The 16,248-nt window shown below is 39.9% G+C and overlaps 1 protein-coding gene across 1 annotated transcript; it reads left to right on the forward strand.

Moving 5' to 3' along the window:
* The first annotated feature begins 2,066 nt into the window (after nucleotides 1–2,066).
* LOC115028180 (GRAM domain-containing protein 4-like) lies at nucleotides 2,067–15,848 on the forward strand. The gene is made up of 3 exons (XM_029461722.1): nucleotides 2,067–2,512; nucleotides 8,088–8,301; nucleotides 14,684–15,848. The coding sequence occupies exons 1-3, from the start codon at nucleotides 2,484–2,486 to the stop codon at nucleotides 14,807–14,809; spliced, it is 369 nt and encodes a 122-aa protein (XP_029317582.1). The 5' UTR covers nucleotides 2,067–2,483; the 3' UTR covers nucleotides 14,810–15,848.
* The last annotated feature ends 400 nt before the right edge of the window (nucleotides 15,849–16,248 follow it).

Consider the following 16,248-nt stretch of genomic DNA (forward strand, 5'->3'; position numbering starts at 1 on the left):
GTAGTATTTACACATTTAGATCCAATGCTTTAAACCAAATGTTATTATCAGCCTACAATGGTGCAGGAAATCAAGAGTTCTTTTTAATGGCACAAACTCTCTACTTGGTAATGCACAGTAGACGTACTTCAGTAAAGTGGTGCCCAGCTGTTTTTTAGAGAGCATTCTGCATTAATGTGAAATGATAGCTACGTATTCTAATGTGGGGTAACAAAGGATTACATATTACATGCTGGAGTTATTCAGTTTCCTTTCTGCTTTACATATCATAAGTACTGTACTATAAGACACATCTCTAGACTTTAGATCTATCTGTATTTTCTGTTCTCAAAAGGTCTGCAGAAAGTACGGACATGGAAAGTCCTCTGTGCCAGTGCCTCAGACATTTGCCTAGACAAATGTGAGTGCCAGCTGGACGTACACTCTGCCTCTTTATCAGCCATTTATTCTTCAGTAGAAGCTAAAGCCACACACACATGGACTTCTCGTCAACAGAGGCTGCACCTGGGAGACGGTAAGACACAGTTTTGACTTTTTCTGACCGTTTTTAAATGCAGAAAGCAACCTTATGATGAAACATAAGTACAGTCTGACCCCCTTGTGTGCTAACATGTTGAATCTTATGTGGGCTGCTCACAGACTCAGAGGTGGAAACACGGCAGCCCAATCAGTCCAAAGACAAGACTACACTGGCCTTCATTGGCCTCATTGGCAGTCTGACTGCATACATAGAAAGTCCTTGAGATTACATTCCTGTAATCTGTGGTCTCATCTCAGAGGTGAGGAGTCAGTCGACTCTTGTTTCTCTCTCTCTCTCGCTTACTTTATACCTATTACACTCTTCAGTCCTGCAAACCCCTCTTCTTCTTTGACCATTTGGATCCCAGATACATTTGCACTGTGTGTGCAGTGACAGCACAATTGTCGGAGGAATCTGTTAACTCAAGACCGCGTCATCACTCAGAAACACGATTGTTGAAATAGAGGGATAACTTGGACTTCAGCAAAGACTCCTGGATTCTGTTACTGAAGAGAAGAAGAATCTCACACATGGACAAAACCAACATGCGAAGGTTAGTGCTTCAAAAAACGTTTTTTGGTTCTGAATTAAAACATTTAGTATGTGTATAATATTTTATTTGCAGGAATAATGCTTCTCAACCTCCAAGCTCTATTTATCTATTCAGCCTGCTTGAACTCATCGACTTTATTTATTTATTATCGAACCTCAGCAGGCTTCACAAGAGGTCAAACACAGAGCGACCTGGAGAGAGAGGAACCTTTAAACTTGACAAACACACTTTATCCACTGATTTAGACAAACATAAATTGTTATTTATGTTAAGGTTAGGGTTAAGTAAGCGGTAATCGGTTATAGTAAGTAGTGAAAATGATTACTCTGGTGAAACAGAAATCATCTGGTACAAAAATTAGCCAGTAGATTCTAGTAAAGGGCTATTCAAACAGGCCTGTCAGGGTCAGTGCTGGACGACCATTGAATACAATGAGGTCATTCCCTCAGTTAATATTTTTCTGGTAATTTTGGGGGTTTAATATAGCAACCTTGTGCAGTTTATATTTCATTGTTAAAAACGGACAACTTTTTTGGCCAATTGGCCAAGAATTTGATTCCTGGAAGATTAGAGGAGGCTTAGAAACAGTATTTAGACCCTTGCCAAAGTGTTAGTGAAAAACAGCAAAAGCTCTATAATTGCATTATATTTTCCTTGGAAATATCCTTGAAATATCTATTTAAGTTGGCATGAGAAACAGACAAGTATCAGTTATTTTAATTAAGAGTTTAGCTATTTGTTCTAATATTATGCAAAACATAATAGTATGTGAAAACCTATTTGGCAATAAACCGGATTCTGATTTTAAGGATAACTTCTGCAAAAAGAATTGCTCTATTTGAATTAAACTTGAGAAGTAGACATCTAACTATGAACAATCGTAATAAATGGAGATATTCCAATGACATTCTAATGAGGCCATTGTTTACCCACGTGTTTTATAATTTAACACTAGTGGTAGTGGCAGCCACAGGGCGGTGGTGAGAGGCGGCTCTGTTTCTGTCTCCGAAGCATCTTTCACCGCTAACGGCCCCTTTAAGAAAGCAGCGCCGAACACTGACGAAATGTCCTCGGCCCTGCTCATGGCTCTCTGCTCGTTTCTGCGAAATCAACAAGAGACGAAGGCAAGCTAGTATCTGCAAGCCCCGGGTGAACGGTGCTGGTCAGGGCAGCTCTCTCCACACAGGAGGGGGACGCAACTGGTATTTTTTTTATCTCGGTGTTTGCCTGCCTAACCGCTCGACACTCAGCAGGAGACTACGTTTAGTCGGTGGACGGAGACACAAGCGGATATTGTCGGGATGGATGGACCAAGTGAGCAGTTTTCGCCGCGAGACTGGCGCTAATTTAGACGTCCTGAGCAGCAGGTGTACTGAAGGATAAAGCAGACTAAAGGCAATCTCAGTGTTCATGAAACTTTGCTACGATTTACGTGCTGGGTAAGAAGACTTGTTTTTCTCTTTACAACGTTCCTTACATGTCTATTGTTAGAACAAATTAAGGGTGTTGTTTTAGATCAACCGCCTGTCTCACTGTTTCGTCGGGGTCAGCCAAAATGCGGATTATTTGGATCTCATGTTGTGTATGTTACAGATCTGAGAAAATGTCCGACCGTTTCAGTGTTTATTGCAACAGTTAACGCGAGGCCTAACGTTAGCTTACTTCAAACTCCAGCGTTTAATTCAGTCGCTGATTCAATTGTAAAATATAACGGACACATTTGAATTCAACAGGGCAGTTTGGCCTAGCTAACGGTAAACTGTACCATCGTTGGAGGGAGTCGTGAACGTCAAAGTCTAACGGTCGTCTGCTGCCAATTATTTTATTTTTAATAACGTCTATTGCTGCTTTTTACCGTTCCGGTTTTGTGTTTGTTTTAGCCGTCAAACACCACTAATAACCCAATCACTTAAACATTATATAGCCTAGCTACTTCATATTTTTTCTGTTTTTTATTCACGTTAGTACGTTATGACAATGGACTTGCACACTAGAAAGTTTACCTGAAATTAACCACATACATTTAAAATGTTTCCGTGATTTTGTCAAAGTTACATAATCCACCTGAACGTGCATAATGATGTGAAAAATGCTGGTGTGGTGTGTTCAATGACAGTAGAAAGATCTGGCATCGAAGTTGTGAGATTACTGTTCTAAACGGTGCTGTCAAACCAAAATTAATTCCCCATTCATATCGGTTGGGAAGTGGGGATAAGTATTTGTTTCCTACTGTGATTTGACCCAGCCTTGTTCGCTTCACACGGAGTTCAAATTTGGTGACACTTTGTCTCCATTGTCCATCTATTTTGAGAGTAAGGGTTGATTGACAGGTTGTTAAGGAAGTATTGATTGTGTATATCCTTGTTTATATAACTGCATGGTGAAATAATAGCAGTAAAGTAGGAGGGGGGTGCTGTATTGAAGGCAGTGTGTGCAAGGGCAGGCTTAGAGGATAACAAAGTATTTCATTATGTTTTTTGTAGTTTGTTCCGAATGTTAGACTCAACGTTTGTGGATATCTCACATGGCCAATTCTGTTCTGACTATGGCCCTAATGCAGGAGGCCACTGCATTTGTATATCCTGTTCAAAACACAGCTGTGGAAAAGCTGTTAAACAGGTGACTCTAAATCTCAATCTAACCTTGATGCACCAAAAGGGTTTTCTTTGTTACTGTCTTCACAAGATAATTACCATTTTGTAAGAGTTGCGATGTAATCTTAGATTTGTCAAAAGAGCCTATTGAAATCGGTTACCTTTTTAAACTCCCTTTTGCCACAGAACAAAGATGAAATGTCAATTCAAAAAGACATCATTTGCATATCAATGGTGTTTATGACAACATAAATGCCAAAGCATCATGCACCTGACTTGTGTGAAAACCCAAATAAACTATTCAAAAGCTGCACTGACAATAAATAACCTGGAGATGATATTGATGTTGGCTTTAAAAAACAAAGCATTCCATAAGAGACTGTTATTTTTGTTCAGCCAACTACAAGTTGCCCTGAGGGTTGCATTAGTAGGCCAGATAAAAGCTAGTGCATTCTTCTTGTTCCTACCATATTTTTATTGTCTCCAGATTTGTTGACAGGGACTCTACTGAGACCCCTGCTTAGCCTCCAACTACAAACAGAAAAGAATGTGTCTAATAGGTCCAATTAAAATGAATCATATCTGCACTCCCTTCCTCCCACTCCATCCCCAGAGTTGATATCAAATAAAAATGAGGCTTGGTGAAAACATTTACAATAACAATAACAATGTGTGTTGGGCAGTTTGGTTGGAGGTAATACAATAGTTGCCTTTAGGCAGATTATAAAATATTAATGTTCTCACTATGAATGAAGAAAAGTGAGCTAAACTAAATGTGATGCTACTAATTGGATATTGATTAATTCTGGCAAATGAAATTCCTAAAGGTCATCTCTTTGTCTCAGTGTGTTATGAAACTTGTAGAAATTGAGATTATTTTTATTTTTATTTGAGCCTCTTGCTGGACTGAGCCTTGCCTCTACAGAAACCAAGCACCATTCATGATTATGACAGGATGGCCTTTCAGGACTTTTTATGCAGCACATTAGAGTTAGACAGCACATGTGAAAGAAAACAAAGTTTGCATTAGTCACCAAAGCGGAAACACTTCACTGTGGCATTTCCTGCTAACAAGAGGTTATTGTCAAACTTTATGTTAATCGAAAACAAAACCTGACTGCCTGATGTCCCTGAAAATACAGAAAGTGTCCTACTTGTGCGAGTGCACTAGCCTGTATTGTGCTCAACAGTGTGGTTGTTTGAGTGATTCCACTGCCCCCCTCCCTTTCATGCATGGCTGATAGGAAACAGTTATAATGGAGCTACTCGCGTCTCATGTGGCAATACCATGCCAGTATCCTCTTATACAGTAGATGTAGATGGCCAGGGGGATAGTAAGGCCATACACCTGATAGTTGTTAAAGTAAGATGACTGCGTTGGTGTACAGCGTACATTATGATTCAAACTAATTGATGTCCGATTTTAGGAAGCCATGCCCTGATACTAATGCACAAAATAACGTGATGCATGTTATAGCACAGATCTCATTAAACATGGCTTACTTACGGGGTTAATACATGTATAGGGCTGCTCAGCTATAATGAAAATGACTTTATAAGTTGATATGGCCTAGAGCAAAACTAATTGTGGATAATTCTACTTTCTAGTTTTACTTTTTATGTATTTTTTACTTCTAATTTTGGGCTGTTGGTTGGACAAGACAAGACTTTTTAAGATCTCACCTCGGGCTGTGGGAACTTGTGATGAAGCCATTTGCTGATATTGTATTGACCATTTAATTAAGAAAGTAATTGCTAGATAAATTAGTAGAAACTATAGTTGGAGTATTTGAAGATTTCTTTACATGGTTGTCTTCTGTTATATCATTTTAAAACACTGATGTAGGGCAAAGGGCATTAGACTGCCTCTTAAAGCCTGAAATCCATGAATGACTGTGATTGGCTGTTGCAGTGAGTGTGACCAAGAGTAACCTCGAGCTACTACGGGTCATTAGCAGAAGATTACTCGCACAGACAAAATCATACACAAGCATTCAGAAACGGTATATTACGCTAATACAGCTAACACACACCGGTCTTATTAAGCTACTCACCTTTAACTAATGTATGCAGTAATAAACAAACACCATCCATCTGGGTGTGTAGCTATGATTGTCATTTTGTTGTTTGTGCGTGTGTGTGTGTGTGTGTGCATATATTTTTCCTTTCGGTTGTTATGTCTTGTGTTAGCAGTGACTGGTGATAAATGTAAAGGTGGATGGAGCTGTCCTTGTGTTTGTACATAACTGACCAAATGTGTCATGAGGACAGTTTGTGTGTTCCCTGAAGTAACATTCACATAGTGATCAGACCTTGAGCTAAAGCCCTTTCCTCCTCCTCCTCCTCCTCCCCCTCCTCCTCCTGTCCTTTCTTTTTATCCTTTCATCCTCCTATTTAAGATGATGTTGTGGTTGAAACTGCCTTTGGATTGGAAAATAAAATCCTTTAAAAAATAAAGAAAGAAAGTAAAGGTAGCCTGAAGACAATGCAGTGAAAGGAGGCGAGGATTAGCATAAGAACAAGTAATATGCTTTTAAATAAGAGCTTAGTTTCTATAAATTATGGCTGTATTTTATAAATAATAGCACTTAATTACTGACTGAATGGAGTGTGATTTGTTTATTGAATTTTCAATGGAACTCTGAATGAAAATGTCAATTATTTGGATGTTTTTCAAATTGGTAAATGTGTATCTGATGCTTTCATTAGTCATTATTGTACTGGCTTGATTTTATGGTAGGTAACTGTAGTTTGTTGCTCACTGAGCTGTTGCACCGAGCAGGCTGGTTTAGGTGGTTATTGTGAGAACAGATTTCATTGTGACAGGTGTCTTGCCAAGAGGGGGACGTGTTTATGGAAGCTGCCACTCACCAAGTTTCCACTCAGCCCTCAGGAGGAAAGGTCAACCCACCAATCACCTCTGCAATTTCCACTGATATGGGCCCATGTAGGTGGGTTATCTACGCGAGGGGAAAAAATATGTGTAACTTTTCTTCTCGCTTTAGTCCCTCCTACACAGATAATGTGAAGTTTGTGTGCAGTCACACAAGCTCTATTTATACAGGCACAGAGACATAACCAACTGTAGTAAATCATAGTCACTAGAAAGTTAAGAGCATTGGAGCACCATTCATGATGGCGGACTGGATTTATGTGGGTCCCTCGAGGATCGAGGGTCGAGGATTGATCTAATACAGGATTTGAAATGTACCCTTTGTCTTTTTATGATCTGACAAAGATTGGGTTGATGAATTTCTTTTATTTACAAAAAATTAGTCTCACAGTTTATCACTCAGATATCCATCTTTGTAGTGTGACAGCTAGTCATCCAGTCAAGTAGATTAAGTAATCTCTGAGGATTACATCAAGAAGAGCGACACTTAATCCTTTCCCAAATGACAAATGACAGCAGTCAAAAATCAACTCATTCATGTTGACTTCACATTCCGTGGTTTTGTGTTTAGCTGCTGGAAAGGATGACAGATTGTTGTGACAGTGTGTTGACACACTGCATTCGTCCATATTTATGCTACGAGGAGGTCATTCATCCTCAGTACTACAGGCTCGGGGTAATCTCACTGTAATTCCTTCAGTCAGCATTTCTTATTCAAAGAAAGCCTTAATGGAGGCGGTGGCTATCAAGTCAACACTGCATTCAAAGTTGAATAGGCCAATAGGACTTTTGTGAAATAGTAGCAGCAACAGTTTATATTTAATTTTTTAAAACTTGCTTCCTTTTTTGATGCTAATAGCAAATTTGTACTGAAGTAGTCTTATATTTGCCTACTTTCACTGAGTATCAATGAGGTCATATATCCTATTTGTATTTGGTTTCTATCTGTGGGAATGATTTTACTGCAGTGTGTGTATCTACAAGGAAACTCTAAGATGACACAAACAGCACCCCTGTTATATCTGTCATCATTAGCCCTTGATACCAAAACGCAAGCATTAAGCCTTTCACAAGCTCTCACTGCCACTGCTCCCGCTATGGAAATGAAATCAATACATGAGGCGAACAGATCTGCTGCTGTCAACTGTTTGCCATAGGAGTGAAAGGATGTGGTTGTTATGGCTCTAACAGGGTTACTGGTTCCATCTTCCTGTGTAGGCTGAAGCAAAACACTGACGGGGTTAGTTATGGCAAAGAAAGGCTGCACGATTATGGCCAAAATGATGATCACGATTTATAGGATCAATATTGAGATCAGGATTATTTATTACGATTATTGATTGATTTTAGGGACAACATTTTATAATTGCTAAGTAGATCACGGTCATTTAATTATTCGGAAGTCAAAATTGTGATCGCAATTAATATTCTATTAATTGTGCAGCCCTAGGCAAAGGGAAGGTCTTCTTCGAAGCAGTTTATCTACACAGCCATACCAACAGTAGCCTGTGTTTTGTGTCTCCACAGGGTTGCCGTCCGCCATGTTAAGGTAAAGCCCAGGTGTGCGGTGTTGACCATGCTAAAGCGCCTGGACAAGATCCGCTTCCGAGGCCCCAGGACGAGAGACGACTTCCCAGATCTGGCCGAGTCGCCGCCCGCCTCCGACAACGAATGTAGCGACGACATACAGCTGAAACCCAGATCAGCCCTGCGAGAAACAGAGGAGATCCTGCGAGACCCTGTGAGTTTTGATCAGTGTGCCCCCACCAAACCAACTGTTTGTCCACTGTTGGCTTATCAATGCTGGAGAGAGTGAGGGGAGGAGCAGTGTGTTCGTATATGTGCATGTAAATATGGCTGTGTGTGTGTGTGTGTGTGTGTGTGTGTGTGTGTGTGTGTGTTGGCTGGACTTTTGACTCGTGGCCACATTTGCAGTTAATCAAGTTTCCTGGATAAAGAAGAAAGTTATTTGTGATTTCAGTTTTTGCTTTTTTTTTTTACCTAGGTTTATATCTTTTAATTGTTCTTTCTGTTTTTCTTGAATTCTGTCACTCCCTCTTTCTACCTCTCTGTATTTATCATTCTGAGTAAATGGTTATCTTGCTTTTGTCTTCTATATACACATTGATTGGCTAGGATGAACGCTCGTGGCAGCCTTTCTTTTCTGAAAAGGATGCGACTAGCATCATTTCTAGAAAAACAAAAAAACCAGAGGCAGATATGCTGTATTCACCTTTTCACCTTTCTGATGTTGTTTAAGCATCCTTAGCTGCCTTAAACCTGTTTAGGGCACTGTTGTTTCATTTAAACCCACTTGTTTTTGTTTACTCTGAAGGGAGGGAGGAGTTGTCATGATAAAGAAAAATGGAGGAGATGACAGTGATACAGATTTTCCTATTGGGGACATGGAATAGAGATGGCAATCATCAGCAGACGAGAGCAGAAATAGTGAAAGCAGTGGTGAACAGATATTGGATCCAGGGAAGGGAATAAAAAATGGAAGGAGAGAAAAGATTAAAGTGGAAAAAGTGATAAAGGAGGCTAGAGGACAGGAATTGAGCCTCAGAATATTGCCACCTGAGATGTCTAGAGGGGAGGAGATGGACATGATAAACTGGAAATGGTGAGAAAGGACAAATTCGCCTTCCTTGGCAAAAAAAAAAAACGGATCATGTTTTCTTAAAACTTCTTCTTCCCACACAAGATACTGTTCATATTTTATGAAATCTGCAGTTCTCTCGTCCTTTTGGCCCATTAAAACTTCAGTATTGTCGGCATCATTCATTCACTTCAGTCATCATTCACATGGAGTGATGGCAAGATTAGAAACACCGGATTCGTCACTTGATTGTATCATTTCCGGAACGAAGGCAGCAGGGTTCTTTCACGTCTCTTTGTTTGTCATCAAGTAGACATCTGATATGATTGTTGCATGGGAGTCTTTTGAGTGTTTCTGTGGGTTTTAGTTGGTGATCTAGCTGCCTATGGGCCCTTTTTAGCATACTATATATATATATATATATATATATATATATATATATATATATATATATATATAGATATATATATATATATATATATATATATATATATATATATATATATATATATATATATATATATATATATATATATATATATATATATATATATATATATATATATATATTATATACACACTCTATATTTGCATGTATGCACTTGTGCCTTCCTCTATGCGCAGGTGTATTCTGTAGTCTGTATGTTTATTGCCTCCAATGGGAGGGGATCGCCCACATAACGACACTGATGAGTCACGCTTTGTAGCCCCAAAATAGACCCAGCTAGTGCCAATCCCTGCTGGGACACACGCACACACCATACACACATATGAGGCTTGCAGTCGCATTCTCATAAGGCATGCTGTTGCATTCAATATCTAAAAGCTGCTTGGTGGAAACCTCTTCTTTCCTGCATAGTGCCTTTCATAAGTCCTAGACACACTCCAGCACCAGATGACATTAACCTGCCTCTAAATGTCACCTTTATTACCTCATATGTAAAAAGGAAGACCGAGTGTGCCCTTGGGCTACATGCACTGAGACTTTTTGACAAACGAGCCTGTGTCATCCATACTAAACAGGCAGAATGTTACTGGGCAGATGGTGTTTAGTCACTGCACAGACGACTGCATGCAACCTTAACTGGCCTCTCCCTGCTTTTCCTGATCAGGTGGCTTCCTCACTGCATTTCTCATACTTTATATCAGAGGTGGGGAACCTTTTTCCTATCAAGAGCCATTTTATTTTTTACAACATCCTTCGAGGGCCATACTAATTATTGAACTCATAACCTCTGGAATTCTTTTTAAGACAGCCCATTCATTTCACCTTTCTTTTATGCTGTGCAAGAAAGCAACTTTTCTTTATCCATGTATCTTTCTGTTTTATCAGAAATCAGAAATCCTTTATTAGTCCCACAATGGGGAAATGTATCTTGTCACAGTAAAAGAAGATATGAAGTAAAAAGGCAGTACACAATAATTAAATATAATAAAATATAATATAAGTACCAAGAGGTTGATAGAAAATAAAGGGAGTATTGTAAATGGCAGTGATAACTGCACAGCAGTGGTGGAATAGTCTGTTCTTGGTGTGGTGGTCTACCTCTCTATCTGTCCATGTTTGTATGTTCCGCTCTGGAGAGAGCTGCTTGTTGGGCCAAACTCCGCCGAAGAGCGTTAACTTTATCCAAACGCACTCGTCCTTTCAGCTCGTGCAGTTTGACATGTTTCGTGCTGTAATGACGCTCGAGATTATTTGTAATCACGCGTCCGCACAAACTAGACACACTGGCCTTTTACTTCCACAGAGAAATAATCGTTCGTCCATTTCTCCTGGAAAGTGCTTTTTTTGTGGTTTTGTGACATGACGTGACCACGTGTTGTGTTCAAGGACCCTGACCGTGGCCAGGAAAAACAGTCAGTCGCCCGTTTAGAATATTGCAGTCTATTTTTTTTTCTAGTGGATTTCTTTTTTGCGTGCGTTTTACGAATTACCTCGAGGGCCGGATCAAATGGTCTCGGGGAGGCCGGAGGTTCCCCACCCCTGCTTTATATCATCTTAGTCATTATTGATAATACATCTAAAGTACATTTTAAGGTAACATGATCCAGGTCAAGACAATAGCGGATAATTACATGGGAATAATCCCTAACATGAATTACTAGAATTTTATAATCCAAAATAAATATCATACTCTCTATTGGCATTATTGCACAATGAATAATGAGTATCTCCAACATAAATGTTTATTTATAGATACCTTTAACATAGATGTGTTATTTTACATTTTGATTTGATACATTTTATTTAAGTCAATAGTTTCTAAAAGCTACAGTATCGTGTACTTACATTTTTTTAATTACAAAGCCACTTAACCAACCATCAGTGCTGAACAGCTCTCCAATTTGCCTCTCCATGCAGAAGTCAGCACTCAGTGGGTCATGAATGCTTGAGCCTGTAATCATATCCACAGGATTTAAAACTAAGTCACTTATCAGTTTCATAGTCAGGGCCAAGGATCAACTCTATAATGACAAAAAAAAAAAAAACAGTCTGCATTGAATAGTAAACTAAAGTCAAACGGCATGTTGTTGTTTTTAATTATTTAAAATAACAGTATTTAAGTGTGCAAATGTTGCAGAACTGCACTCCTGATCCACTGTCTGGAACATAGTTCTCAGATACTTGTATTTGTTCACTGGGTAAACAGGAAATCAGGTTTGGTAGGGAGGAGGATGTATGGTTTCTCAGAAAAGTGAAAGTAGAACAGGAAGTTCAGATATTATATTATCTGAACTAAACTGTTATGTAGCATACTGATATTTTAACAAATAACAAGAATTGGTACATCTGTGTGGTCGGTCAGTGTCCATTGTGTAAGAACGTTTTCTCTGACAGACCAGATATTTGTTCATCGTTAATTATTGGACATGGCTGATTTAAAAAAAAACAAAACAAAAAAACACAACAATCTGGCAAACATGGAGGTCTCTTGTGATGTGTTTCTTATAAGCAGGACAACGCCTAAAAATCACACCTTCTATGTTTCTCTTCCTGCTGTGAGACACATTGAGCCTCATGAGAAAGTTGCACAACATAGAAGAGTATTTAAAAAGTATGTGAGATCCCTGGAGCTGTTCTCTAGGATGAACCAGACATTTCTGTGTCAGTTCTGAAGAAACTGTACAACCCACAAACCATGTCCTTCTAGAGGCTGAGCAGAGGGAGAGGAAGAATGGGATCAAATGAGAAGTACAACAGATGACTGAGGAGCAGGAGGATACAGAGATCAGTCCATAGAAGTCTCCAAACGGATGCCAGGCTCGGCAAGCTCATTGGAAAGAAAAGAGAACAGACACAATAAAAGCTTTATAATTGAACTACAGCAGAAAATTGCTGACCTGAAGAAGAGCAGTGCAGAGCTGGGTCCACACGGTGGTCTAAGTGTGTCAGTGGAGAGCTGGACATGCTGTGTGATGAGTTAAATTCTGGACCTGACACGCATCCTAAACGTATGTGGTCAGAGACAGGAAAAGTGTAAATCATGGAGACACTAAGAAATAAGAGAAATTCTACCATGATGTAAAGAATGTAAAAAGCAGGAATGCAAAGTACATATCAAGCAATCATTGGTAAAACTTTGAATACGTTTCCAGTACATTCACGTGACTGTATGTTGAATTGTTCGTAGTCAACTATACTTAAGTAAAATGTCAGTTAAAAAAAAGAATGTATCTTTTTTTTTTTTGGTGTGGTCGATTTGATTGCAGTTGTTCTAGTATAACAGAAAGATAACCAGAGCTGTTGATTGTGGCTTATTTGCAATTTAGATTCATACTACAATGCAGAAAATGTGTATTAACACCAGACGGAAGATAAGTCTTACATTTTAAATGAGTTCTGCTCCGTGACCTTATGGCCACCTTGAACACAACTAACTGCTGCATGTTTGAAAGGCTGAGAGTGGGTGTGAAGCAAAGTACGGTACATATGAATATCACAACTTTAATGCTTTAACAGCAATTCAGTAATAAAATGTTTAAAACATAGAAATCATGGAAAGAGAGAATGGAGTTTTACAGCAGATCACAGTGAGATTGACTCGCATCAACCAGCCACGAAAGAGGGAGGCGGAACACAATAATTAATCAGCCGATAATCGTCCATGCTGACGTCAGGGCTTGACCTACTTCTGCTAACCAGGAGCTACTGACTGACAGTTGACGACCGCATTAAACGACATGAAGGTGTGCTCACGTTATTTACTGTCCTTGGACCAAACCATTTGCATTTTGAAAAAACAAAGCTGACAAAACCAAAGAGCATTGTCGCTGAGCGTTCATAATGCAGCAAAACTTATTTTCATTCCCGCTGTCTGGTCCTTTCATGTCCTCCATGTCCTCCACGTCTTTGTCTTTATGCCTTTCTGCCGTTCTCCTCCTTTATCCTCCTGTCTCCAGTTGATTTCTCACACCCTCCTTCTCTTTCCGTCTCTCTCCTTCAGTCAGCATCCTTTTTCTTCTCCATGATACACTTCCAGAAGAGGCTTTCATTTGTTTCTATGTCTCCCCACCCGCTTATCTTGTTAGGCTTTGGCTCTCTTCCAAAGCACATTTTTTTTCAGGTCAATGTCAGTTTTATGCTATCGCTCTAACCTCCCTCCCTCCCTCCCTCCCTCGCTCGCTCGCGCTCCCTCTTTGCAGAGAGCACATCTGCTAAAGACATTGCGGTGTGTCTGCGCAGGCACACACAAACCATGATGGTTGCTGTTGGGGAGAAGCTGCTGCAGCGCGTGTGTGTGTGTGTGTGTGTGTGTGTGTCTCTTTTAAAGGTCCCTTGCTGTAGTCGAGAAGCAAATTCTCATCCTGCAGTGCTCATCATCCGCTAGCAGCTAGCCGCCGCTCCCCTCCTCTCGCTCTTTCCTTTCCTCTGCCTTGTCTCGTTTTGCCCCTTTTTCTCCTCACACTCTATCCCACATTCCTCTCCTCTCTCACACAGACGTCACCTCTCAATCGTTGTCCTTCACTCGGTACACCTACACACATGTTGTGTTGCTAGTTGTGTGTGTGTGTGTGTGAGGGTTAAAGCCCTTAGTCATAAGGGTGTATGAGTCATCAGTGTTGCTGTAGTCGGAAGGGAATCTCCTCTTTCTCTCCTTCCTCATCCTAGCGTGCTCCAGCTGGACTTAAACCGGGAGAGAAAAACGTTAGCGTGAGTCATGGTGCCATGTTATTCTTTGTGGTGTGGTGTGTGTGTTGTGTTAGATCATATGGAATATGTAACACATGGAATATCCGGCTTGTGCCTCTTATATGTATTTGGTTGTTGTCATTCTATAACCGCAATTCTTTGGGGGGTGTGTGTGTGTGTGTTAGATCATATGGAATAGGAACATGGAATATCCCTGCTTGTGCTCTCTTATATGTATTTGGTTTGTTGTCATTCTATAACCGCAATTCTTTTGGGGGGTGTGTGTTAGATCATATGGAATATGGAACATGGAATATCCCGCTTGTGCTCTCTTATATGTATTTGGTTGTTGTCATTCTATAACCGCATTCTTTTGGTGTGTGTGTACAGGAAGGTTCGGGGTCTCCCACCATGGCTGCGGCCATCCAGGACTTCCAGAGGTCGGAGTCAGACCGACTCAATGAAGTCAAAGGTCACCTGGAAATGCCTTATTGGAGAAACATTCTTCCTTCGTGAGTATGCACGTGCACACACTCATGTGCACCAGCCCTGAACCAAATTACAGTTTCAGACACTTTCTGTCTTCTTTTAGAAGTTTGCTCATATTCAAGTTTTGTTTTTAAAGAACCTTGTCTTCAGAGTCATCACACATTGTCGGTGCACAGACCAAACATTTTCTGGCAGTTTATGGGTTCATGTTATGGCCTGTTAAAGTGGAAAGTTATAATAAGTATCTGTGTTGTTCAGTGGTCATATAGTAGCGTTTTAACTGGTTTTGATTTCCCACAAGCTGCTTTGTCATTTAATTTCAGTTAGATATTTCCTACATTACCCAGAATCCCTCTTGTCAGTTCCCAGAGAAAGCCTTGTTGTTGTTGCATTCAGCTTATGGAGTATATGTGGGTGGTGAGATAAGGTCAATGTCTAGCAAGAAGTTGCTTTGTATTGTGGAGATGCTGGCCTATTGATACAATTATCTACAGTTCCTTTTCTACAAGTTCTGATTGTATAACAATGGTGACTGTAGTAGAACACAGTTAAAACTCAGCTGTAGCTGAAGATCTCTCCTCATTACCTCATGCTGGCACTTACTGATGTCTCATCAATGTATTGTAACAATGAACATGCTCTTAGTTGTTTTTTTGACAGGGATCCACTTAGAGCTTTTGATGACATGTAGCTTGTTGTTCCTACGGTAATTTAAAGCATTTATTGTAGGTAGCTTTGGAAAAAAGCATCTGGCCATGAGTGTAATGTAATGTATCTCTTACAGTAGATGGTGTGTGCATTAGCTTTCAACTATTAGCATCTTGTGCCTGCTTTTGTGGTTTCACAGTCAGGAGGTTGATTTTGTGCATTACTCTCGGTTGCTGTGTGCAACATGTCTCCAACAGACTGGCAGTCCAACATAACACATCAGAGTTATGCTCAAATCATGAAGCAGTAATGTGTTGCTCAACTCCACTTGAAAGTAGTAATAATACCCAAATGTATCTGTAAGCAGCATTTGGGTTACACTGCTTATATTTATTTCAATAAATTGAATTTTATCCTGTCTTCTTTTTTCTTTTCCTTTTTAAGGATAGCTCAGTTATCAGCAAGATAAATGTATCATTATAAATATTAACATTATCAACGGTAACCTCTGTATGAGAGCAATGAAAGAGCTGTGGCCATTAGCGTGTGTGTGTGTGTGTGTGTATATATATAGATATATCGTGTGTATATATATAGATACTATATATTATATAGATCTCTCTCCTCTCTCTCTGTCTCTCTCTCTCTTCTCCTCTCTCTCTCTCTCTCTCTCTCTCTCTCTTCTCTCTCTCTCTGTGTGTGTGTGTGTGTGTGTGTGTGTGTGTGTGTGTGTGTGTGTGTGTGTGTGTGGTGTGTGTGTGTGTGTGTGTGGTGTGTGTGTGTGGCGCGCTCTCGCCCTCTCTCTCTCTCTCGCTCTC

The sequence above is a fragment of the Cottoperca gobio genome, chromosome 23, assembly GCF_900634415.1.
Source record: "Cottoperca gobio chromosome 23, fCotGob3.1, whole genome shotgun sequence".
Taxonomy (NCBI): domain Eukaryota; kingdom Metazoa; phylum Chordata; class Actinopteri; order Perciformes; family Bovichtidae; genus Cottoperca; species Cottoperca gobio.

Excerpts from the sequence above, each read along its gene's own strand:
- LOC115028180 (XM_029461722.1), top strand. The coding sequence starts at position 2,484 with ATGAAACTTTGCTACGATTTACGTGCTGG. Across the intron at positions 2,513-8,087 it reads TGCTACGATTTACGTGCTGG|GGTTGCCGTCCGCCATGTTA; the intron begins GTAAGAAGACTT and ends GTGTCTCCACAG. Across the intron at positions 8,302-14,683 it reads AGGAGATCCTGCGAGACCCT|GAAGGTTCGGGGTCTCCCAC; the intron begins GTGAGTTTTGAT and ends GTGTGTGTACAG.